The sequence below is a fragment of the Esox lucius genome, chromosome 20, assembly GCF_011004845.1.
Source record: "Esox lucius isolate fEsoLuc1 chromosome 20, fEsoLuc1.pri, whole genome shotgun sequence".
NCBI classification, from domain to species: domain Eukaryota; kingdom Metazoa; phylum Chordata; class Actinopteri; order Esociformes; family Esocidae; genus Esox; species Esox lucius.
In genome coordinates, this window is record NC_047588.1 from 34,333,872 (window position 1) to 34,359,648 (window position 25,777).

General features: G+C 44.4%; 3 protein-coding genes across 5 annotated transcripts; 2 read left to right on the top strand and 1 right to left on the bottom strand.

Annotated features, from left to right (window-relative positions):
- Positions 1-136: 136 nt before the first annotated feature.
- Positions 137-5,561, bottom strand: cep72 (centrosomal protein 72). Of its 2 annotated transcripts, none has more exons than XM_010884432.3 (11): positions 5,454-5,561; positions 5,001-5,128; positions 4,590-4,782; positions 4,384-4,498; positions 3,711-3,898; positions 3,040-3,249; positions 2,728-2,924; positions 2,540-2,633; positions 2,258-2,436; positions 2,010-2,142; positions 137-1,756 (listed from the first exon to the last, which is right to left on the bottom strand). In XM_010884432.3, the coding sequence occupies exons 1-11, from the start codon at positions 5,524-5,526 to the stop codon at positions 1,668-1,670; spliced, it is 1,599 nt and encodes a 532-aa protein (XP_010882734.2). In that variant the 5' UTR covers positions 5,527-5,561; the 3' UTR covers positions 137-1,667. The 2 variants fall into 2 exon arrangements, with proteins under 2 accessions (XP_010882734.2, XP_019896334.2); XM_020040775.2 differs by lacking the exon at positions 5,454-5,561 and adding an exon at positions 5,273-5,373.
- A 6-nt stretch (positions 5,562-5,567) lies between these two features.
- On the top strand, positions 5,568-7,429 carry LOC105018756. 2 transcript variants are annotated; one of them, XM_013139204.4, is made up of 3 exons: positions 5,568-5,634; positions 6,050-6,150; positions 6,259-7,429. In XM_013139204.4, exons 2-3 carry the CDS (start codon positions 6,061-6,063, stop codon positions 6,796-6,798), a joined length of 630 nt encoding a protein of 209 aa, XP_012994658.1. In that variant the 5' UTR covers positions 5,568-5,634; positions 6,050-6,060; the 3' UTR covers positions 6,799-7,429. The 2 variants fall into 2 exon arrangements, with proteins under 2 accessions (XP_012994658.1, XP_019896335.1); XM_020040776.3 differs by having other exon boundaries at positions 5,619-5,709.
- Positions 7,430-10,469: 3,040 nt separating this feature from the next.
- Positions 10,470-25,333, top strand: si:ch211-257p13.3 (kinesin-like protein KIFC3). Its single transcript, XM_010884431.4, has 20 exons — positions 10,470-10,652; positions 10,953-11,142; positions 12,141-12,237; positions 12,449-12,627; positions 13,451-13,703; positions 18,722-18,897; positions 19,177-19,242; positions 19,539-19,676; positions 19,934-20,131; positions 20,273-20,446; positions 20,739-20,886; positions 21,163-21,293; positions 21,476-21,587; positions 21,693-21,877; positions 22,035-22,139; positions 22,623-22,753; positions 22,967-23,087; positions 23,466-23,595; positions 23,990-24,219; positions 24,706-25,333. The coding sequence occupies exons 2-20, from the start codon at positions 11,041-11,043 to the stop codon at positions 24,835-24,837; spliced, it is 2,808 nt and encodes a 935-aa protein (XP_010882733.2). The 5' UTR covers positions 10,470-10,652; positions 10,953-11,040; the 3' UTR covers positions 24,838-25,333.
- The last annotated feature ends 444 nt before the right edge of the window (positions 25,334-25,777 follow it).

Consider the following 25,777-nt stretch of genomic DNA (forward strand, 5'->3'; position numbering starts at 1 on the left):
TCATCACAAAAATGTGTTCTAGACAAACAGGCGCTAGGAGCGTCCCGGAACAGTTGTGTCTAGATTTACAGAATTAGCCATGTCATAAACACACACACACACAAGGAGAAATTAGTTCAACGCAAACACTTTATCATTTATACAATAATAAATACCAAGATTCAAATGTACAGAGCAGAGTTGAATGGATACAGAACAAGGTACGATACAAAAACAGAAATCTGTCAAAACTGGACATCTACTGTATGTGCTCGACATCAAACCCTTAAAGCAACAGCCTGGATCACATTCCCTATATTGTATGCACACATAAAACCAAAGGAGTTGGATTTATGCTCCTTAATCAACAGGACAATGTTGTGTAACATGCCTCTTTGGCATGTAGAATAACATGGGGTTTCAACCCCGAGACCACTGCAGATACAAACGTTTGGCCCACCTGATTAAATTAGTCAAGGGGTTGATTGTCTTTGGACTCGATGAATCAGGGGTGCCGTGTTCGGGTTAAAATGTGAGCCATGGTCCAGTGGTAACACTGCCTGTCTGGGACCAGGGTTCAATACCAGTCTCCAACCTTCACCAATATGTCTCAATTTCCTGATGTAATTACATCATTCTCTATAGGCTATAACTTTATTATGTGTATTTTAATGTTGAATTAAGGAGGCACAGTTTCTGTGGGCAGGACGGCTCTGACCGATTCTAGTAAATGTGTGTCAGGGTTATTTTTCCTGTCCTGGTAACCCGCCAGGCATTGAAACCAGTAATTTACTTTCCACTTCCCATCTTTCAAGTCAGTTTTACACCAAGGTGCAACTCTGATTGACAGACAGTACTCGGAAGCACAACCCAGGAGCTGCCTGGGCATTAATTAAGAAAGCCTTGAACGTCCATCACAAGTCTTTGTTTTAAAACCCCTGAGACGATACATGGTCCAATTTGTTGCTACGGTAATAACCTTTCAAAAATGCAACACGGGTGAAATATGGTCAAATTCGACTTCTTGCGATATAACATAACTCCAAAGCAAAAAGATAATTTGATTAACGTTGTAGGTACATTGGAGAGTTGGAGTTGAGACTGACTATAACGTTACCTCTAATTCCAACTGTCAATAAAACCTTGAAAGAGAAGAATGAAGAGGGTGAATGTGTAAAACAATAAAAAAAATCTGTCTGGGCTTGAAAAACTTTTGGGAAACCCTGGGATGAGCAATCAGCTCTTCATGACACTTCTACCTAGAATGTTTCCTAACATCTACCTAATGAACGTGGCCCTGCTTTGGCAGTTGTGAGCCTGCTGGTTGTTGTGGTTCTGACATGTCACCGCCACTCCTCCCACCCAATTCTCCCAGTAAACACTCATTGGACGCAACCAGCGGAAACACCACTTTAATCATAAACACCAACAACAATTTAACTAAGCCCTTGGGTGTTTATCTGTACATGGGGAAAACGAAAACGTTTCCGTAATTAGTGCCAAATTAAGATGCTTTCAGTCCAACCGTGTTAAGATTTGCATTATCTCAAGTCAAATACTTTTCAAGAGGCAAAACACATCAGTTTTATATGTGAGTATTGTCCTGAGAAGATAGAATGTTTTCCTTGACTCCATGTGATACTCTGTGTGCTGTATTATGTCCTTACATATAGCTCTCCTGTAGCATATCAGCCAGCTCCTTGACTTTCTCCCCATTGGACCTCCAATCTCAGTCCTGCCACCTCCTTTATCAGCTCCTCCACCTCCTCCTGGTTCCCTGAAAAGGCGCAGCAACTACACTTAACACATAGAGTTCCAAAACTCCTAAAATCGTCCCCAAAATTCCCAGGTTTTCTCAGAAATGGTTGGAAGATTCACAGAATCAAGAAGGAATAAGCAGGAAATATGGAATTCTCTAAACAGGATTGCAGAGACACTTGGAAAGCTAGGAGAAATGTCCAATCCTACTGATGACGCCAGCATTAAGGCCAATCCATACTGACATGCCACATGTGGCTTTTCCCACTCACCGGATAGGCCTATCACAGTGTCAGGTGAACTACTCATCATAGAGTTGAGATGCTGGTGTTCTAATTCGATCAGCTGCTTCTGTAGATTGACATTCTCCTCCAGTGCCACCCTAAGATGCTCATTCAAGCTGTCCTGTAACCAGTCAGACAGAGAAAGGTGTTTCCCTCCGTCCATTCCTAATCTTGTTGTGAAGGACCACACGCATTGTCAAGGACAGGGACACATCGTCGGACAGTGTGAATCTTACAACCGCGCTGTGTGCCTCCTCCAGCTGCGCGGTGAGGCCGTGGGTCTCGGTACGGTGGTCCTGGCTTTGTATCTCAGCCTGCTCCTTCAGCTCTCTGACGTTACATCTCAGACTCCGGACCTCGTCTTCTCGGCCGGACAGCTCATGTTCCATCATGGACAGGATCTGGACTGCCTGGGCTGAAGTGGGGGGGGGGGGTGGAGGGGGGGTGACTGTTTTCCAGGCCCAAATGACATGCACTCCTGCCACCACGAAGCAGGTGATGTACAGTGTCATACTCACAGAGGAAGTTGAGGTCATGATTTAGTGGGCTCTTCCCTGTCCAGTGCCTCTCTACAAGGCCCAGCATCGCCTCCATCGGTTTCCTGTAACTTCCCTATGAGACACACGAGCATTCGATCAAATCCCTTTTTGTTACTGGGGACAGTCCAGTAGGCCATAGGTGTGGGATCGCTCCTGAAATGTCTCACCTTCTGTGGCAAAGCAGAGCCCCCTGCTGTTCGCTGGACATTGTTGCAGGACAGTCTGGGAGGATGTAGAATGGGGTTGGAGGACAGTCTGGGAGGATTTAGGACGGGGTTGGAGGCGTCAGATGTAGTGGGACAGGGCCTTCTTGGGCTGGGGGGGCGAATGTTCGCTAAGGGACAGTCAGGCTGCACTCCTAGACCTGAAAGGTGACAACCAGGAAGTACATACGGGGAAGCGTACTCGTGGTTAAGCTGAGTCATAGCTGAGGAGATCCTATGCGCTCGTTGTTTTAGCGTGTATGTGTGTAGTCTCACCAGGATGTGGGGTGAAGTGGCCTTTGGCTGGGACTCTCAGCTGTTTGGGCAGCTTCCTTCGCTCCTCTCCAGACCTAGCCGTGCTATGTTTCTCTACTGTGGGGTTAAAGGTCACCCTAGGTCCCTCTGATGTTTTTAACGATAAGGCAGGAGAGCGTCTCCTAAGAGATTCCTCTTTCAAATGTGGACCAGGGGACTGGGTATGACGAGCTGGTTATAAACAAAGGAAAAAGGCATGTCACCCGTTATACTGGACTTCTGGTCTAGTTTCATTACTTGAAAAGGCCTGGATCTGAATTAACTTTTGTTTATAAGATCCTAATGTGTTAACAAGATGCTAATGAATATAATTTAACTAGATCATAATGAATGTTCATTAGACATACATTTCTTAAATTAGCAGAACCACCTCACCGTTTGTAGGAAATTTCAAATCTAAACACTTGTCTCCCCCTGGTGGACTATCCGGTTAATGACAGTCATACCGTAGTGTCCACAACGCTCCCATGTCAATATAGATAGCAATTGACATTTACCTTTCATTAATTTAGCAGATGCTCTTATCAAGGGCAACTGCCTGTAGCGAGTGCAAAGATTTAAAAAATGTTTTTTTTAATGGCATCAATATGAAATTGAGGGCAATATTCTCCTACAAAACAGCACAAACTTACAGTAATCTTTGATCTGATGATACAACTGTGATTCTGCATCTTTGTGAAAGGAGCCAGTGAGAATCTGAGTTTCACTTTGGCCCCAGTTGCTCTTAGCAACAAGGTTCAATAAAATGTCATCGCTGTCATCCAGGATAGACAGCTTCTTGGTCAGACGATTTACTGAGGCCATCCTAAGATCACTGCCCCTGAGAGACACAAAATAAAACGGTTTGACAAATTTCATAACATTATTAAATGTTAGCATTACAACATATGATGTCATATAGAATCTACCATAATGTAATATTACAGTTTGTACCATTTAGTTTTACCAGATAAGTACGACTAAGAACACATTCTTATCTTCAGCACTGACTACTGTTTGGACTGCCTTGATCACACATAGAACAGATTTTTAAACTTGCCAGTTTGAAAATCAGAAAAAACAATCTTCTGTTAAGCGGCCCAGCGTATCTGACCACTAGGTTACCCAGCCACCCCATTGAATATTACAGCACACTATTGGAAATAAAACCATATACAAAGCATTTTACTTGTGAAATGAAATAGCACCTGTTTGTCTTTCTAATACAATTCAATGTGTATTACATTGTCCCGTTTACAAACAGGACCTACATACAATGATAGCAAACTGATGTACTTGGTGAACACTGTATATAGCACAGATTACCTCTGGTCAGACTTCTCTGACCGCATGGAGCTCGTCAGTTGGGGACCAGTCGTAGAGTCAGAGGAGAAATGCATAAGGGAAAGTCTTCTTTCTGTGTCCCTGACAGGACAGTCATCTGAAAGATGAAACATAGTGAGAATGTAAAATATCCAGAGCATGAACATGGATTCGAACAAGACTAAAGAGGCAGATTACTGTGTAGGCACCTAGCTTGCGAAGGCTGGGCAATGTGTGCACCAAGTACAGGCGATACTGTGGATCTGTTTTGGCTAGAGGGTTGAGTCTCAGATCCAGCTCTCTCAGAGTGGTCAGCTTGCAGATCACTTTCACCTCTTGAATGGAGGGGATATGGTTGTAGTACAAGTTCAGCCTCTCCAGCTTTTCTAAGTGCTGTACACCCTTGAGACATGTAAACACAGAGACAAATGTGACCTATGATATGAGCCATGAGCACTTATGCTCTAGACAGGGAATAGAGTTCTAATTGGTATGCAGACCTATACACACTAAGACTATAATTATAGTTTGACCACGGCATCATATACTGGTTGTAGATAGAAATGGAGGATAATCTCTGCTGTAGATTTGTCTGTTGAATAAAAAAAGAAGAAGCTCACCTCGATAGAGATGAGCGCATTACATGAGAGATCCAGGGTTTTCAAACGGACGAAGTTCTTCAATGAAATTCCCAGATGTCTGATTTTCTCCTTGTATGAACCTGGGAGAATTAGTGATCGGACATCCGCTGTAAAAAAATAAAATAATCAGTTATTTGTGAATGTTATTTGTGAGCCATAAGTACGGAGTGGTTCTCAAACCTCTCCTGCGTTGATGAGCAACTATGGACCCACGGTAAGGTTAACCACCTTGAGCTTGCTAGCTAATTTACCTGTTGCCATAACTACTAGTTGTTTACTGTCTTAGCCATAGCGAGTCATGCACCGCTAAGTTGTGTTGTAGCTTCAGTAGCTATCTATTAAAGGCAATATAAAACCGCTTTAAAATCAAATGAATCCTGTAACTGTCGTCAGTATACCGACGTATAACCTAGCTGTGTTGAACAGTATTACCAAGGCAGTGGTGATTCAGATGTAACTTCTCTCGTATCCATTGCTCTGTTATTGTCGTCAAGACAGGCGCCATATTTTTTTAAATTCACTGAGTATGCGCAGTTCTTCAATGTCTGGGAATGCCTATGATGCGTACATCCGGATACCGATTCACGTGTCCAAACAACTAGGAACGAGAGCCGTAGGTTGAGAGATGAATAAGAGTTTCAATTACCTGGACAACTACTGTGTAGAATCTTAACAGTGAACACGTAAGGTAGGGATGCGCAGTTCTTTCTGTTAATGTAGTACCAGCAAGCTCGGAGTACACCATAAATACCCCTCAGGTTTTTAAACAGTATACAGTCTCAAGATTAATCTTCCCGTTACAGGGGTCCCCCTGGTGGGAAACCACAAGTGCAGACTGTATTAAAACTAACTATGTATTTAAACAGAGTTTTTGCAACTTCGATAACGTTATACCAATGGGCTTAAAAACTTTTATTGCAGATTCTGTCTTAAAACTTTTTTTTTCCTTACATAAATCTAACTCCGTGACTAAAATGAACAAGGTTATTATCAAAAAATAACAGTGGATGTCTGTTATTTATTAACAGTTTTCAGGACAATGACAGGCTTTCTAACAGTGTGGATCACAGCATGTTCCAGCATGACACTTTCATTCTCTGCCCTGTATACAGCTTATCGGCTTTTCAAGGTAATGTTAGCTATCATGGTGGTACAACTATTGCCATCTAAGTGATTTTGACTGGCTACTGATTATTGTCATCTTCCATTGTCCCACCAAACCTCTCCTCTCTGGCAGGAACACAGAGCTCCTGCGGCAGGTTTTTTTCTGCTTGGCCTCTCCGCAGGTTTCTGTACCCTGCCTCTCTCAAGCAGTCCTTACCTGACCTTCCTGCAGGGGGACCTGGAATGGGTCAGCGAGGTCCTGGCACCACCGCTGGTCTCCTTTGGGTTCCTGTGGCTCAGCGAAGACCGTGCCACAGCGCATATCCTCCTCATTGGCTCGGCGCTTCTACCGGTGTTCTGCGACCGGCTGTCGGCGAATGAGATGATCCTGATGTCCCGTTGCCTGGCTCTTTCGGCCTTCTCCTGCTCACTCACCGTGTGTTTGTTCACTGGAAACGCCCTCGGTGCCCTGGGGAGCGTGGCTCTTTGCCTGCCCCAGATGGTGGCTCCCAGGATTTGTGTCAAGGCTCTGGCTCCTCTTGTCTCTCCAGGCACCACGGTGGGATTGCCGATGTGGCTGCTGAAAGGCTCCATGATCATAGGGTGCTGGGTCTCGGAGAGGGCGCTTAGCAAGTATCTGTCAGAACTGAGGGTATTGGACTGTCAGTTTTAATGTGTGACTACTGTTGTAACACTGGCTCCTGGGTAACTCTACTACTGTAACACTGGCCCCTGGGTAACTCAACTATTGTAACACTGGTCCCTGGGTATCTCTACTATTGTAACACTGGCTCCTGGGTTACTCTACTACTGTAACACTGGCCCCTAGGTAACTCTACTACTGTAACACTGGCTCCTGGGTAACTCTACTACTGTAATACTGGCTCCTAGGTAACTCTACTACTGTAACACAGGCTCCTGGGTTACTCTACTACTGTAACACAGGCTTCTGGGTTACTCTACTACTGTAACACTGGCTCCTGGGTTACTCTACTACTGTAACACTGGCTCCTGGGTTACTCTACTACTGTAACACAGGCTCCTGGGTTACTCTACTACTGTAACACTGGCTCCTGGGTTACTCTACTACTGTAACACTGGCTCCTGGGTTACTCTACTACTGTAACACTCGCTCCTAACTAACTCTGCCTGACCAGGTCCACATGGGCCCTTATACTGGGCAGTTAATGGCTGACGAATGGATGTGTTCTCATGACACGTAGAGCTTTTGACATACAAGATGAGATGGATGGTCAGTTTGTTTTGTCCTACAGGGTCTCACCATAAAGAAAGCAGGGATTGAATTCTCTGACCATGGCAATTTGACTGGTTAAACTGTGGGTTCACTCGAAGTGACTGCCCTTCCACCCATTTTGGCATTCCAATGCCTTGATCGGACGTCAGTAAACATTCCAGTTCCCAGTAGAAAATTACAAGATAATCCAGGAAGTCACTGGGATGGTGTGAGTTGGGGGTCACATGATGGAAGAGGGGGCTCCTGCCATTGTACAGTATAGGGTATTAATTAAGGGCATTGTTTAGCTAACAAAGCAGCTTTTTGGTGAGGCCAGAGAGCTGTTTGTTGATCGAAGTAATGTATGCATGCAAGATAAAAAGCACTTCTGTGTCTTTATAGCTTACATGACGGACGATATAAAAAGGAGTTCTCAGTGACATTTAATGTGACTAAGTAGTATTAATATAAATATATAAGTATTAATATAATTTATTCTTATTACTCATAAAATGGAGTGGTGCTTGAATGGATCCAACACTTATCTAATGCGTAGTGTGTGCGTATTCATTATTAATTGTAGTGAAAGGGCAGTAATGATCCTTTTTAAGAATGAGAAAACAATACATTTGCGATTAAGTTTGCAAATATCGAGAATATGACTCAGTGTCTAGGTGCGATCAGCAATGACACAGTACAAACGCAGAACATACTAGGATATGTACAACAGTTACATGACACTTAGACCTATAGCTGGAGTGAAATGGCAAATTTACAACGGGCTGTAAATCTATAGGCACAGAGAGGTGATGAGAAGGCTACAGGACATATACATTGCAAGTTTGTTGCCTGACAGGTAAGTCTTAGAAACCATTAACCATCAGCTATAAAAACAAAAATGGTGTGGTCGGAATGGTCAGGCTTGGAAAGGACCTAACCAGCAATTCTTATTTTTTTACTTTTGCCATGTAAGTCCTTATGGAGGTTAGCTGCAGTCATCTGTAGACTGGACTCTGCAATGCTGTTTGACCAATGTGTTTTTTTTAAATGTAAGCAAAGCGCACACTCCCTTGTTATGTATTTTAATCCAATTCTAACTCTACCAACCCCTTTGACTCTTTAACGATCATCTGTCGAATTACAAAATATGGTAGCTGCTTGCTGTGAAAGCCTTCAAAGATGTCTTTGAGAAACCTGGACATGAGGCAGTGGAGACACTGAAGTTAGAAGGATTTGCCGGGGGGAATAATTAAAAAAAGTCCTAGTGTACTCTATTCATACATTTCATATTTGTTATAAAAGAAATACATAAATACATTGTTCTTTTGTGATTCTATGTACAGCTTGGAATAACAATAATTGCATTGCTTTGTCAAAATGGAATATTGTGTGTAAAATGAGTAGAAAGTGAAGGGGACTGAATAATTTCCAAAGCCACTCTGTGTCACAAACACACACAGAAATACAATGGAACATTCAACCTTGACCAGTTTTTTATTCTATTCCTTTTTTGAACATCATAAACTGATGAGGAAATAATTTGAATAAAGTATACTTATAAAACGTTAACTGAAATCAGGTTAATTGAAGGGAAGTTTATTTATGCTAGCACATGAAAGCCACTTATGTGTGAAAATGAAATGCTTATTTCATGCTAAATTCAAAATCCTGACACTCAAAATGTGTATATTAATTTGAAAATGTAAATGCTAGATTATAAAATCTTCAATTTATCTTAATAGTGCACAACTCAATTTAAAATTACATTTATATACAGCTCCGGGTAAAATTAAGAGACCACTGCACCTTTTTCTTTCCAAAAATGCGGAAAAGAAAGGTTTTGAGTGAGGAACAGAAGGGTTAAAATTAAGAGACCACTGCAAATTGAACGCTTCTGTTCCTCACTCAAAACTTTCCTTTGCAATTTTCTCTTGATTTTTTCCGGAGCTGTACATTCCCTGTTGAATATGAAGTGCCTTTGCTTGTATTCATCACTGTATGTACGAACAAGCGTGTCCCAATGTCACCTTATTAACTTTAGTGCACACATTTTAACCAGGACCAAAGTCAACCACTCTATAGGAAATAGGGTGCCATTTGCTAGCTAGAGTCCAATGTTATTCCCCACAATGACCACAGAGAACATTGTACTGTAGTCACTTTGACGCCAATGCAATTGGCACACAGGACACATCTGAGAGCCAACAGCTTCAGTGTGTGAACACGACAGGGGTTCCAAAAGGCTCAGATTAAGTCACATGACATCCTGTTTCCTAGATTGTGCCCTACTTTTCACTGAAGACATATGGGTCGCAGTCAAGAGTATGTAGGGGATTGGGTGCCATTTGGAACACTTATTCTGTGACCTCAGATTGAGGATCCTTTCTGCAACATCAGCAGTTAGCTGGTAGCTACAATGTGATCCACCATCTGCAGTATCCAACACTATTAAAATCTGGGGGGTTTTTGGACACGCAAATAGGTTAAACCTTTGTGTCAAACATTGTGTGACTTGTCCAACCTGATTTACTTTCCTGAATGAATTCTTAATAAATGTGTTTGATTGTAGATGTTTGGTTGGATGCGTTCATTCTTCTCAGAGCGTGGTCAAGCCAGTATTGGAGACGCTGAGTGGATGCAGTCATTCCTCCTGGCTAGCAGAGCCCCAGTCTCAGCATTTACAAGACTTTGTTTTTCTGCAGATTTACAAGTCTCCAACTCAGCATAGCCAAGCCTAAATAAGCCCTGACGTAAATTACTAATGTCTTTATTTACATTGTGTTGCTTTAGCTTTGTATGTGTTTTGTGTAGTATTAATTAGTAGATTCTTAAATTTGATCTTACTTTCTGCCATTAATTACAATACCTTTGCATATTGGCATCGCTTAATTAATTTGTTCACTGAAATGTTGAGGTATTGGCGGTTCAAAACACTGCCTACAAAAAGCTGTCTACAGAATCAATCTCCACTTCAGCCTGCCGCTTCACCGCTGCAGAGAGTGGTGAGGGAGCTCTACTGAGCATGCCCACTGCATCTGCAGCCTGTGGATGGATGGATGGGGAGAGAGAGAGAGAGAGAGAGGGAGGGAGGGAGGAGAAGGAAAAGAGAGACACACACAAGAGCTGCTGCTCAGTGCGAGGAGGCTGCTGATGTGGCTACATTGTGGGGGAGGCAGCACGGAGGGGAGGAGGGTTCCGCACTGACAACACAGAGAAGACCAGGAGGAATGGAATGCCTCACGGGAACACCGAGTGTTGGAATGGACCGTGAAAAGAAGACCACAGAGTAGCGGGTAAGGAGGAGAACAAAGATGTTTCGGAGGGATGGAGGGGAGATGCAGGGGTGTTTCAGATCACAAAGGTGTTGAAGAATGGGAAGACAGGGATGACCTTTGAGGAGAGACCAAACATAATGCGCCAGATCTAGTTTGAAAGATCTGTGGTGATCTGAGAGTGGTTGTGGAAGTCAAAGGTTCTATGCTGAGTATTGATTTCTTTATCAAGAATGAAGGGCTGATGACTGGCATTTTAATTATTTTTACTCTGTCCGTCTTGTCTCTCCTTTTCTTCTCTGCCTCTGTTTCATTCCGCAGAGGAAGCCAAGGTGTTGGTTATTGACACCGACCGCCCGGTTCCCTAGCGCTGCCGTCACAGTGAGTCCCAGAGGGGACAAGGAGAGAGATGTATGCCTTCTACTCCCTGCTCGTCTACATCTTCTATACTGTCTTCAAGAAGGAGGAGGAGGAGGTCCTGGAAGCTGCGAAGCATGGAGCTGCCTCAGCGGTGAGTCTGGTCTGGTCACAGGATGCCTCCCAAATGGCACCCTATTCCCATATAGTGCACACAGTAGGGTCCTGGTGGAAAGTGGTTCACTATGAAGTGTAGAGGGTGGGGTGGCCAATCTGGTTCAGCCCCAGTGTGTCTAGTGATCTACGGCCCCATGGGGCTCCTTTGTCTCGTCGGAGGATGACAGCCCGCTAACAAGCCCCAGAGATATTTATGTACACATGTTGTCTCCCCTATGGGATAATGCATTGATGTCACTGTATGGCTGCAGCGACATGCATGCATAGCGGATAACAGAGGGGGATAGCGGGTAACAGAGGTGCATAGCGAGTAACAGTGGTGCATAGCATGTAACAGAGGTGCATAGCGGGTAATAGAGGTGGATAGCGTGTAACAGTGGTGCATAGCGGGTAACTGTGGTGCATAGCGGGTAACAGTGGTGCATAGCATGTAACAGTGGTGCATAGCATGTAACAGAGGTGCATAGCGGGTAACAGAGGTGCATAGCGAGTAACAGTGGTGCATAGCATGTAACAGAGGTGCATAGCGGGTAACAGAGATGCATAGCGGGTAACAGAGGTGCATAGCGGGTAACAGAGGGGCATAGCGGGTAACAGTGGTGCATAGCGGGTAACAGAGGTGCATAGTGGGTAACAGAGGGGCATAGCGGGTAACAGTGGTGCATAGCGGGTAACAGAGGTGCATAGCGGGTAACAGAGGTGCATAGCATGTAACAGAGGTGCATAGCGGATAACAGAGGTGCATAGCGAGTAACAGTGGTGCATAGCATGTAACAGAGGTGCATAGCGGGTAATAGAGGTGCATAGTGGGTAACAGAGGTGCATAGCGGGTAACAGAGGTGCATACCGGTTTACAGTGTCATGGCCGAGGGTAACATTGCAGTCTGTCATGTGGATATCCTGTCTGTTGGATGTAAATATTTAGTAGTGAAAAATGCCTGTTTCTGCTCTCTGCCCGTCTGTTGCCGTGATCAGGAGCCAGGCCGTGTTTCCATGGAAACAAAAAGAAAGAACAATGGCCACACCCCCAGGATGAAGAGAAAGGGAAGGCTCAGCAGGCTGAGCGACTCTAGTGAGTGCCGCTTCACTATAATTCTTTGGGGGGGAAATAGAAGCTTCATTTGGTGTCTTCTCTTACCTGTAAACGGCTTAGTTACAGTGATGATCGTTGCTATTTTGGTATGGATGGATATTTCTTATAGAGATTTAAATGCCAAGTCTGGATGATGTGAGCTGTGTAAATTAATTTCACAATAAAATCTATCAAATCTATTTTCTTCCAGGCAGTAGCAGTGACAGTGACAGCCTGTCCATGAGTGATGAAGAAGGTGACTGTGATGGTGGTGGAGGACGTCAGGTTCCAGATATCCCAGCGTGCACTCCTCTGGGTGCATTCCTGTCCTTTAAACAGGAGAACGAGAAGAGGAGGGAGGCCCAGGTACAGCTGGAGACAGCAGGAAAGGTAATCTTCAGCTACACATCAAACCCTGTGTCCGGTTGGCACCGTATTCTCTAAAGAGCAGCCTACATGCATTAGGTCTGGTCAAAAGCAGTGCCCTATATGACAATGGCAGTAGTATTCCGGGCCACACGTGTTTCATTTCATACACTGTCTGTTTTGTGCTATTTTCCATAGTGATGTCAAAACACTGTACATAAAAAAAACTTTCCGGTGCATGCCTTGTTGTTTATCGTATACACATTATATATGGAGTAGATGGTGTCACAAAAGGCTTATTTTGTTTTATATCTCTCAAATGCAACAAAATACAAAAGTGTAAAGTGAATAAAACGTTATTGAGTATACTTTATGTACCGAACACTGGCCTTGTTAGAAGTAATGTATCTAAGCCCACCTTCCTTTGGGTGCAGTCCACAGTCTACCTTTGTGGCGTATAATAACTGGTCAGAACTGGTTAGAACTGATGCATCATCAGTAACAACAGCTTCATAAACCTACATTTCCTCATAGTCTAGTTGAATCTCTGGTGGCTGTGGAGTGTCCCACTTGCAGAGTTTTCTGTTTCTTTCCAGCCGCTGCCTTTAATTTCTATATACAGACATGGCTCTTATGGGAGGGCGAAAATCCAAATCAATGACCAAAGCTGCTGTAGACAGAAAGTATATAGAAATTAAAGGACCTAAATCATTAAAGAATCTATAAAAAAAATCTTAATCCATATTTCACTCTCCAGGAGTTAAAGTAGGTGAGAATATCACTTCAGTCCAACCACTGCGACGCTGGCCACAGCAGTATTGACATGTTTCGTTTGACCATTCTGCAGTTGACGCCAGAGCCTCCCTTGGTGGCCGTGATGTCCCACTTGCTGACTTTTCTGGAGCAGTACTCCCACCTCCAGCAGCTGCAGCAGCAGGCGGACCGGTACCGGGTCCAGCTGAAGAGGCACCGGGCCCAGCACCGACGCCAGATGAAGGCCCTAAGGGCATCGTACCGGCAGCGGCTCCGGGACAAGAACAGTGTCATTGACAGCCTAGAGGAGGCAATCAGCACTCAACAACACAGCCCGGGGAGCGATGGTGAGAGGGAGGGGGGAGTAGGGAGGCTAGGAACGGAGGGAGGACAGAGGGGCAAGAGGTGCATAGCAGGGTTTTTGGGGACATTTGGTTCAATCTGCTGTCTGTTGGTGTGTTAAATCAAGTCGAGTTAGAGATGAAGGATGACAACAGGAGCCCAACTCCACGGATGACGCCTGACTTTGTGGTGCTGTGCTAAAGTCGCTCAGGTACGCTGATAGCCCCGTAGAAATATGGCACTTGGTAAACCACAAAAAGGTGCCTTTATGTGTGTCTTGGGGGAAGATCTCGGGTATTACCTCTCATTACGCAGTAGACAGCGTTTGAGACAGGGATCCCTGGGGGGAGGGTGGGAGGGTGGGAGTCCATGGTTCTTCTCCAAGTTACTTTTAGTAATGAATTAACTATTTCTGTAAGTGCTGCTTTCTTTTTCCAGCCTCCACAGGGAGCAGAGCACTTACAAGCCTTGAGCACATGCTAGATACTAGATCTCCACGTGTGCCTGTGCTAGGTATAAATAACCCCAGAACAGAGACAGGAGGGGGGAGAACTTCCCACGGTTCCCAGTGTTATGGTTCTGGTAGAGACAAGAACACATTGCCAGGTTGTTTTCTGCAGGTTCGAGCAAAAGAGCTCCTCGCGTCTCCGAGGTGCTGCCTACAACTACTGCGTCTGTGTCCCGAATGACACCCTATTACAGGGTCAAAAGTAGTGCGCTGTGAAGGGGATGATTTGGAGCGCCGACTGTGTGTCACGGTGATGAAGGCGAGGAAAGCCTGTTTGTTTGGTTGGTTGAGCAGAAGACACCTACACCCTGAGGTGCTGAAAACGAGGTGCCATGAAAGAGTTCTAGTACTGGGCCGCTGCTTGTTGAATGGGCACTTGAAGATGTTGTTCCACAAGATCTAATCAGATGTGTTTGAAGATTTACAAAGTCTGTTTTGTACCACAGTGGAATGTGAAGAAAATTTTTTTTTGTCATACAAGTACTAGGCTACTTCCTTCTACTTTAAGGTTGCAAAACAACTTCAGTTAATTCCCCCCCCCCCCCTCCCTTCTCATCTCCCGCTTCTCCTTCACCCCCCCATGACCAGCTCTACCCACACCAATCCTCAGTCTCCTCTCCCTAAACAGTGGAGGGGCTGCCTGGCTGATTAGTGTTGTGGAGCTCAGGAAACAGACTCAAAAGCTATCCAGACAGACAGAGAGGGAACACTATAAATCATGCAAAAGGAGGAAACTGATTAAAACGCTACGGGCACGTTGCACCGCCTCCCAAATTGAACCCTAGTCCCTTCACTGTGCACTTCTTTTGAACAAGACGTGTCATCAGTGGTGCCCTGTATGATAGGGGAAAGGGTGTCATTTGGGATATGTTCCTGTTCTCCCCTTGTGTTGGACTTTCTGAAGGTTTTAACCTGAGGACATAAAAGGAGTGAGTCATCCACCTTTACAGGCACAAACAGGACACGTGAGTGGCTGTGTTTTTAGGATGTTGAGGGGGCAGGGGGAGTGAGGGAGGGACAGGGGGAGTGAAGAGGGGACAGAGGGAGTGAGGGAGGGACAGGGGGAGTGAGGGAGGGACAGGGGGAGTGAGGGAGGGACAGGGTGAGTGAAGAGGGGGCAGAGGGAGTGAGGGAGGGACAGGGGGAGTGAGGGAGGGACAGGGGGAGTGAAGAGGGGACAGAGGGAGTGAGGGAGAAACAGGGGGAGTGAAGAGGGGACAGAGGGAGTGAGGGAGAAACAGGGGGAGTGAGGGAGGGACAGGGGGAGTGAGGGAGGGACAGGGGAATGAAGAGGGGACAGGGGGAGTGAGGGAGGGGGACAGGCTGTTGGCGTGTGGATGAGGCAGATGTGCACAGCTAACCCCATTTTGACCCACAGGGAAGAAATGTGGGATGAAATGGAAAGGTTACAGTGTGACCCTGACTACACTGCCTAATGTACTATACTAGTCCCTTTGCACCCAGGTCAGAAGTAGTGCAATTTGGGATGCAACCCACCACGCTATACACAGTGAATTCTAAAAGAATGGTGTTAGAGACACATTTATTGTTTTTTGCGTCTGTTATATAATTTTTTTGATGAAGCAGTTTAAAGTGAAGTGTTGTATAGGGTACCGATATGTGACGACAGTTTACCCCACAAATACAGTAAAACCTGACAAACTAGTCCCTCCAAGGTTTTTTGGCTGGTTTCCACTTACAGTAGGTTCAGATAAAGACTAATAGGACATACTTTCAGGTTTACACATTACCGGTTTGGCCTTGGTTATGTTTAAGCAAAAAGTTAGGCTACGGAGATTAGGTTCAGGGCTAGCATTAGGGTTAGTGTTAGTTTTAGGACTAGGGAATAGGTTATTAAGGTGTTATTGTCTGTAGATGTTTGTGGTGTTAATGGTACAAATACTGAGGTGTTATTGTCTATAGGTGTGTGTGGTGTTGATGGTACTAATATTGAGGTGTTATTGTCTGTAGGTGTGTGTGGTGTTGATGGTACTAATATTGAGGTGTTATTGTCTATAGGTGTGTGTGGTGTTGATGGTACTAATATTGAGGTGTTATTGTCTATAGGCGTGTGTGGTGTTGATGGTACTAATATTGAGGTGTTATTGTCTATAGGTGTGTGTGGTGTTGATGGTACTAATATTGAGGTGTTATTGTCTATAGGCGTGTGTGGTGTTGATGGTACTAATATTGAGGTGTTATTGTCTATAGGCGTGTGTGGTGTTGATGGTACAAATATTGAGGTGTTATCGTCTGTAGGTGTGTGTGGTGTTGATGGTGCTAATTCTGAGGTGTTATTGTCTGTAGGTGTGTGTGATGTTGATGGTGCTAATATTGAGGTGTTATTGTCTGTAGGTGTTTGTGGTTTTGATGGTGCTAATTCTGAGGTGTTATTGTCTGTAGGTGTTTGTGGTTTTGATGGTGCTAATTCTGAGGTGTTATTGTCTGTAGGTGTGTGTGGTGTTGATGGTACTAATATTGAGGTGTTATAATCTATAGGTGTGTGTGTTGTTGATGGTACTAATATTGAGGTGTTATTTTCTGTAGGTGTTTGTGGTGTTTATGGTATTAATATTGAGGTGTTATTGTCTGTAGGTGTGTGTGTTGTTGATGGTACTAATATTGAAGTGTTATTGTCTATAGGCGTGTGTGGTGTTGATGGTACTAATATTGAGGTGTTATTGTCTGTATGTGTGTGTGGTGTTGATGGGACTAATATTGAGGTGTTATTGTCTATAGGCGTGTGTGGTGTTGATGGGACTAATATTGAGGTGTTATTGTCTATAGACATGTGTGGTGTTGATGGGACTAATATTGAGGTGTTATAATCTATAGGTGTGTGTGGTGTTGATGGTGCTAATATTGAGGTGTTATTTTATGTAGGTGTGTGTGGTGTTGATGGGACTAATATTGAGGTGTTATTGTCTATAGGCGTGTGTGGTGTTGATGGGACTAATATTGAGGTGTTATAATCTATAGGTGTGTGTGGTGTTGATGGTGCTAATATTGAGGTGTTATTTTATGTAGGTGTTTGTGGTGTTGATGGTACAAATATTGAGGTGTTATTGTCTATAGGCGTGTGTGGTGTTGATGGGACTAATATTGAGGTGTTATTGTCTATAGGTGTGTGTGGTGTTGATGGGACTAATATTGAGGTGTTATTGTCTGTATGTGTGTGTGGTGTTGATGGGACTAATATTGAGGTGTTATTGTCTATAGGCGTGTGTGGTGTTGATGGGACTAATATTGAGGTGTTATTGTCTATAGGCGTGTGTGGTGTTGATGGGACTAATATTGAGGTGTTATTGTCTATAGACGTGTGTGGTGTTGATGGGACTAATATTGAGGTGTTATTGTCTATAGGTGTGTGTGGTGTTGATGGGACTAATATTGAGGTGTTATTGTCTAAAGGCATGTGTGGTGTTGATAGGACTAATATTGAGGTGTTATTGTCTATAGGCGTGTGTGGTGTTGATGGGACTAATATTGAGGTGTTATTGTCTATAGGCGTGTGTGGTGTTGATGGGACTAATATTGAGGTGTTATAATCTATAGGTGTGTGTGGTGTTGATGGGACTAATATTGAGGTGTTATAATCTATAGGTGTGTGTGGTGTTGATGGGACTAATATTGAGGTGTTATTATCTATATGTGTGTGTGGTGTTGATGGGACTAATATTGAGGTGTTATTGTCTATAGGTGTGTGTGGTGTTGATGGGACTAATATTGAGGTGTTATAATCTATAGGTGTGTGTGGTGTTGATGGTACTAATATTGAGGTGTTATAATCTATAGGTGTGTGTGGTGTTGATGGGACTAATATTTAGGTGTTATAATCTATAGGTGTGTGTGGTGTTGATGGGACTAATATTGAGGTGTTATAATCTATAGGTGTGTGTGGTGTTGATGGGACTAATATTGAGGTGTTATAATCTATAGGTGTGTGTGGTGTTGATGGGACTAATATTGAGGTGTTATAATCTATAGGTGTGTGTGGTGTTGATGGGACTAATATTGAGGTGTTATTGTCTATAGGTGTGTGTGGTGTTGATGGGACTAATATTGAGGTGTTATAATCTATATGTGTGTGTGGTGTTGATGGGACTAATATTGAGGTGTTATAATCTATAGGTGTGTGTGGTGTTGATGGGACTAATATTGAGGTGTTATAATCTATAGGTGTGTGTGGTGTTGATGGGACTAATATTGAGGTGTTATAATCTATAGGTGTGTGTGGTGTTGATGGGACTAATATTGAGGTGTTATAATCTATAGGTGTGTGTGGTGTTGATGGGACTAATATTGAGGTGTTATAATCTATAGGTGTGTGTGGTGTTGATGGGACTAATATTGAGGTGTTATAATCTATAGGTGTGTGTGGTGTTGATGGGACTAATATTGAGGTGTTATAATCTATAGGTGTGTGTGGTGTTGATGGGACTAATATTGAGGTGTTATAATCTATAGGTGTGTGTGGTGTTGATGGGACTAATATTGATGTGTTATAATCTATAGGTGTGTGTGGTGTTGATGGCCCCGGGTCCGGAGCTGGGCTTCACAGGTTGGTAGAGTCTCTGTATGGCCTACAGGGAGAGAAGAGCCAACTCAGAGGAGAACTACGACTCCTCCACACACAACTGGAGCAGAGGGAACTGGACCGGAACTCACGAACACAGGCCTTTCAGCAGCAGGTACACACACACATAGACAAGAGCAGCATGTGCACAGAAGCAAACACACACAGACACACACACACACACACACACACACATACACAGACACATATTTTACATTTTGGGGGATGAACAATCCTGTTGGGGTTACATCACTGATTCTGTTTGTGGGGGCTTCGTACACGTATGCAGTACAAAAACACTTGTCCAAACTCAAACACTTTAGATTGGAGGGATGTTGTTCCATTTCTATCCATAAGAACAAGTCTATAAAAACCTTTTATCGTTCCTCCCCAGATCGATGAGCTGAAGAGCTGCATCGAGGAGCGTGAGGAGGAGTTGTCCAGACTAAGAACTGACTCTGTAAGTACATGTTCTTTCCCTGGTGATACAGACAGACAGACGGACAGAGAACGAGACAGAATGGTGCAGTGTGATAGTGTGTCAGCATTAAGATGCGATTCACGGCGTTGGTTTCAAACCTAGAGGGAAATCACACTTGTAAGGGAATAAAAAAAGGCAATATTGTGGGACCGTGCTTTATATGCTCAACTGCGATATAACCTTTTCATCGTGCGAAAATGTGTTGGAAACTTCTCATCACGCTTGGCTATGATAAAACACATTCATCAACTGGACTTCATTCTGATTCTCCTCAGGGAGCTACAGACTCTGAGAAGCGGGTTGTATGCCTCTCAGCGGAGAACGACAGTCTGAAACAGAGTCTGACCGTCACCCAGGGCCTCTTGCAGCAGTTATCTGTCATCCCCTCCCAGTCCAGCTCGGTGCTCATCAAGGTGAGATCCAGTTGCACCACTGTGGCCTGTCTCGTGCCCTGTTGGACATACCAGATACAATTACATGGGTGGGATTCATGACAGTAAAAGGCTAGTTTACACACATCCAAAGGGTGCTCCATTCAGGAGTTTTTCTGCTTCTAGAGAACCTGTGTATTTGCGTCTGTCTGTTCTATGGAACCCGTCTATTGGCTTCAGCCTGTTCTATAGAAACTGTTTGCGTGTTCTCTAACAATGTTCTTTGTCTCCCCCTGCAGGAGAATGAGAACCTACGCAGTCGGGTACAGCAGCTGGAGATGTCCCTTCAGCAGCGGGCAGATCAGCTGTCCCGCCTGGAGCGTCAGAGTGAGCAAAGTGAGTGGAGGAAAGGAGAGGAGCTGAGGAGAAGAGAGGAGAGAGTGACGGAATTACAGCTGGAGCTGGAGAAAGAGAGGGGCAAAGAGCCACACGTCAAGGTTGGATTAGTGTACTAGAGACATCTTGAATACCCAAGACATTGAACACAGCAGATTTCTGATTGCTTGTAATGACGACTGAAATGACGACGGGTCTTGTTGAATACATTGAACGGTTCTAACGTTTTATTTTTCGCACAGATTGTCACTCAGACTGTGGAGGTGGAGTCACCATCAACATTAAGGCAGTTGGCTGAGGCCAGAGAGAGAAATGAGCAGCTGTCTGAGAAACTGACCAGTCAGAATGAGAAATGCAGAAATCTGGAGGAGCACATCAGGAAGTCAGATGAATTTAGCTGTAATCTGCAGCACAAGGTGAGATCCAATAAAAAGCAACTGTCTTATTGGTTGAATGTCCTCAGAAATAAGTTAATTTTACTGTGACATTAATGAAAGAAAATGACATTTCGGAGAACTGTATTACACTAATAAGCTTATTTTGACATAAAAGTATGCATAGAAACCACAGTATAATACCCTAACCTCCTACAAAGTTATGTAAGATTCTGTCTATTTCCCATTGTATTTCTTCAGGCAAATTTTTTTTTTTACAAAAGCCATAGTTGACATGAACCCAATCATCTGAATCTGATTTGGCCTCTCCCAGATTGCAGCGTACGAGCGGGAGATCAGTGTACTGCGTGAGGAGCTGCTGAAGGAGATAGGCCACCTGGAGGAAAAGAAGGAGGAGGCCGTGAGGGCTGCTGCCAGCTGCTCCGTAGAACATTTCCAGAGCCTGCAGGACCAGTTCTTTAGTGAGTCCCATCTGAAGCACCCTGCAGAGGACAGGCGCCACAGCACAAATATGCTCAGTTTGGAACGGCTCTTGATTCATAAATTACATTGTGCATCTTAATCACCATGGAGCAAGGTGTGACAGTTTTATTCTCTTTGTCTCTGTCTCTCACACACTCACTCACTCCCAATGTCTCCTGCTCCCTCTTCCTCTCTCTCTCCCTCTTCCTCTCGGGGGCTGTTATCGGTGTCTGTCTGTGCCGGGCGTGTGATGTGTGATGCGTGACCGACGATAGATCTGCAGAAACGTCTGACAGCTCTTCCATCGACCCTGCGCTCCATGAAGACAGATTACGCAAGTCTGAGGAGTCAGGTCCGCAACTTCTCAGACTTCTACGGGGCAGCCATTACTGATGCCAAGAAACAGGTCAGACAGAACACGACTGCTGGATTAACAAGCACTGATCTATCCATTTAATCCTGTGACACATTGACAGCAGATCAATACAAAATAAAAAATAAAAAACATAGAACAAATATAAAGATGGAACATTTAAGTTGAAAGAGTATGGCATGCATTTATTGTTTAGCATTGGTCTGTCTCTGTAGATATCGGCAGCTATGAGTGAAATGTCAGAGGCCAACAAGGATCTTCTAGAGAAGTACAGGAAGGAGGTTGCACTGCGCAGAAAGTACCACGAGCAGCTAGTCGAACTCAAAGGTACTGTATAGCGAAAAGAAAGTCTAGAACCTGCGAAAATAAATGGGAGGAGGAATCCTTTTCAGTTTATTCCGAATGAAATAATTTGACTGCAATTATTGCTAGGCAACATCCGTGTACTGTGCCGTGTAAAGCCAGTCCTGAAGGAGGACCAACACGAGGAGGGACAATCAGTGGTGGTGACCACAGACCCCAACAACGAATCAGCTCTCTCTGTGCTGAAAGGGAAGGGCCGCAGCCACAACTTTGAACTGGACCGAGTCTTCCATCCTCAGGCCACTCAGGAAGAGGTACAGGCTGAAGGGAATACTATAATAAGGCACAGCGCTGTCGCTTTACGATCAATTTACCTGGAAGCCATGTTGGCTCAAAGCCTGTAATCCAGTTTCTCCGGTGTACTTCGAAAACAGCAGAGACGGTGACTGTCGTCTCTCCATTGTGCTTCAGGTGTTCCAGGAGATTGAGCCCCTTGTGACCTCCTGCATAGATGGATACCACGTCTGCATCTTTGCCTATGGACAGACTGGCTCTGGGAAGACCTACACCATGGAGGTACGTCGTCACGCTCCCCAACTATGTGTAATGGAACAGTGCTATTGAAGCTACACTCCAGCCCAACATCCATGAGCCGAAACAACATCCATGAGCCGAAACAACATCCATGAGCCGAAACAACATCCATGAGCCGAAACAACATCCATGAGCCGAAACAACATCCATGTGCCTAAACAACGTCCCTGAGCCGGTTTTTTTTGTCATGGATTTGGTACTATATGATAATTTTAAAAAAAGGAGGATGTTTTATTACGGTGGTTTGTGTAATATTTAGGGTTGACAGTGTTTGGCACTGGCAATGCCAGGGTTGTGGATTGACCATTGTGTGGTCTATGTCACAAATCCTGGAGAGCAGATTAAGCTTTTATCGCCATGTAAAGTGTTACCATAATATGTAATGGTAACATAACACATTAAAATGATGACCATGGCTGCATTTAAAATTGTCTGATTAAAATCTCTGCATTGTGTTGTATCCAGGGCAGCACAGAGGACCCAGGAATCAACCAGCGTGCTCTGAAACATCTGTTCAGTGAGATAGAGGACAGGAAGGACATGTGGACCTACGCTGTCAGCGTCAGCTCTGTGGAGATCTACAACGAGGTGCTCAGGTATTGACGTTTACACAGGTTTCAGAAGGGCGTGATGGTCTTCAAATGCTTTATTCTCTGAGCCCAGGTATATACTCAACTCTGCGTTAAAATTAGCCCATTGTACAGAGGCTGTTAGTTCCTGGACTAAGTGCAAGTTGAACACTGAGTATAATAATAATAATAAAAGGGATCATTCTCATACTCTCATCTGTCTTCCCATTGGTTGTCCAGGGACCTGCTGAGTAAGGACGGAGAGAAGCTGGACATTAAGATCAACCCAGATGGGACAGGTCAGCTGCATGTCCCTGGACTCAGGGTCATCGAGGTCAAGAGCTTCCAGCACATCAAGAAAGTGAGGAGACGTTTGATTCTCTAGACCCATCCAGGAACACTCCGCCATCAGGAGAGGTTCCTGCTCTATGGGCCATTCTGACTTAGTGAGGGCAGACCGATTCCTCAGATCATTTTCACGTGTCTGTCTGAATTTTTCCATCAGAACCCATATGGTTAATTAACTGTAAAAGGAACATGGCTTGCGCATTGAAATTTGAGCCACTCAGCGGATTTACTTACAGAAGCTAATACTTTCACACTGGCACAATGGGGGACTCAAACCCACAACCCTGTGACTGAGTGAGGATCTGTTATCACATATCGTCATGTTGTTGAGTATGTGCGGCGTCCACGTTTCCTGTAGCTAATTGTTTAGGATGTCCCTCATCCTTTGCAGCTTCTGGCCCAGGCGCGTCGTAACAGGATCACCTTTGGGACCCAGATGAACCAGCACAGCTCTCGATCCCACGCCCTTCTCATGATCACAGTCCTCGGTACAGACCTGGCCAGCGGTGCCAAAACCACAGGTACCGCCGATACACACACACAAACCTCAAATACCATTACATAATAAATCTGTTCAGTCTTCATAAAACCTCATAAACCCTGTTTTTGGAAGCCTTTGGTTCTGCAGTATAGGATTACACCGCCAATCCCAGTATACTGGATATTCAATATTTCTTTCATGCAGTTTTATGGTTTATTTGACTGAAAACTGTGGAAGGATAGAGGAGAGTTTTTGCAGAAAGACCAGTGTGCCTCTAATCCAGACCACAGCCTGTGTGTGCAGGAGCAGGAAATGAAAAGATTCATCTCAAATGGGTTTAATCCTACACAAATATCTAGATAAAAGCCCACCTGGTCCCAGGTTCCGTTGATCAGTCTATGTCGGTCAGCAGATGATCTAGATGCTCTCTATAGGCAAGCTGAACCTGGTGGACCTGGCCGGCTCTGAGCGTGTGTGGAAGTCCGGTGCGGAGGGCGAGAGGCTAAAGGAGGCCCAGAACATCAACCGCTCCCTGCTGGCTCTGGGAGACGTCATCCAGGCCCTCAGGGGGAAGGAGAAACACATTCCCTTCAGGAACAGTCGCCTCACGTACCTACTGCAGGACTCACTGGGCAAGGGTAACAAGACAGCCATGGTGGTGCAGGTAAACACTGATTATGTTGTTGAATATTTCCTACCAGACTAACATCCTGTCTAGGGTCACTACTTGTAACTCCAGCGGTTTCGCACTACAGAAACAGAAGAATGCCTCCTGCGTATCTAACAGTGTTTGCTTATCAGTTAATGTTTATTCATATATTGCTAGTATGTGCAGTACAGGATACTGCATGATACTTGACTATGGCAGTGTTAAACGTCGTTTTGACCAGCGGCTCTTGTCGCATTGTAGTTGTCTACAGATAGACAAAGTATGAACTAGCCTGAAGCATGTCCTCCCCAAATAAGGTGCCCAGCTGCCCTGTGGGAGGTCGGCACACACACAACAGACAGTTGTCAAATACACAGCGATTCTACAGTGGTTTCTATAGACACTGGTCAAAAGTTGTGTTCCATAATGGGAATATGACGCCATTTTGGGAACAAGCCCGTCCGTGTTTCTTTTCTCTGATCCTGCTGTTCTTGCCACCAGGTCTCAGCTCTTGAGAGCAACGTGGGAGAAACCATGTGCTCTCTGAAGTTTGCTGAGAGGGTGTGTAAGGTGGAGCTGGGCCCTGCAGCCAGGAAGATAGAAAGAGGAGGAGGAAGCCATCATTGTGACTAAAAACTCTACTACTTCCTGAAATCGTCCAACTTACTGTAAACAGGGGACAAACATGACTCTGTGGACTCAACGGACAACACAGTCATAACCAAACGAATATATAAACAAAACCAACAACTGCTTTGTCCAGTCGGTCAGTACCAAAGCTAGCCTGGGTGTATTCGGTGAGATGAAGCATTGAGAACGTAATAGATAATCTGACGCGTCTGTTTATGTCAGTGTCTGTTAAATGTTTTGTTACATTACATCCTCCTGAACAGTCTAAATCTGTCCTCAGAAAAGGCACTGACTTTGAGGGTCTTTGTCACAATGTTGTCCTAAATGGCACCTGAAAGACAAAGTGGACTCCTGTTGGGTAGCAGAAAGTCTACGTTTTAAGTTACAACCTTATTCTGAAATTTAAAAAAAAGTATTCTTTCCCTCATCAATCTTCACATAGTACAGCATAATGACAAAACAAAGACAGGTGTTTAGACATTTTTCTAATGTTTTGAAATATAACATATATCGATTTTTGGACATCTAGGTAAAATTATTCAAATGAATAAAAAAAAAAACGTTTATATTGGTATTGAGCGGTGCATCCTGTGTCCATTGATCTTCCTTGAGATGTTCACTTGTGGTAAATTCAACTGATTGGTCATAATTTGTAAAGGCACACACCTGTCTTTATAAGGTCCCACAGTTGACAGTGTCTGTCAGAGCAGAAACCAATCCATGAGGTTCAAAATAAATTGTCCTCAGAGCACCGAGAGAGGATTGTGTCGAGTCACAGATCTGGGGAAAGGTGCCAAAAAATATCTGCAGCATTGAAGGAACACAGTGGCCTCCATTATTCTTAAATGTGTGAATTTTAAAACCACCAACCTTCCCAGAGCTGGCCTCCCAGCCAAACCGAGCAATCAGGAAGAAGAGCCCGCTGAGAGTCCTCAGACCTACT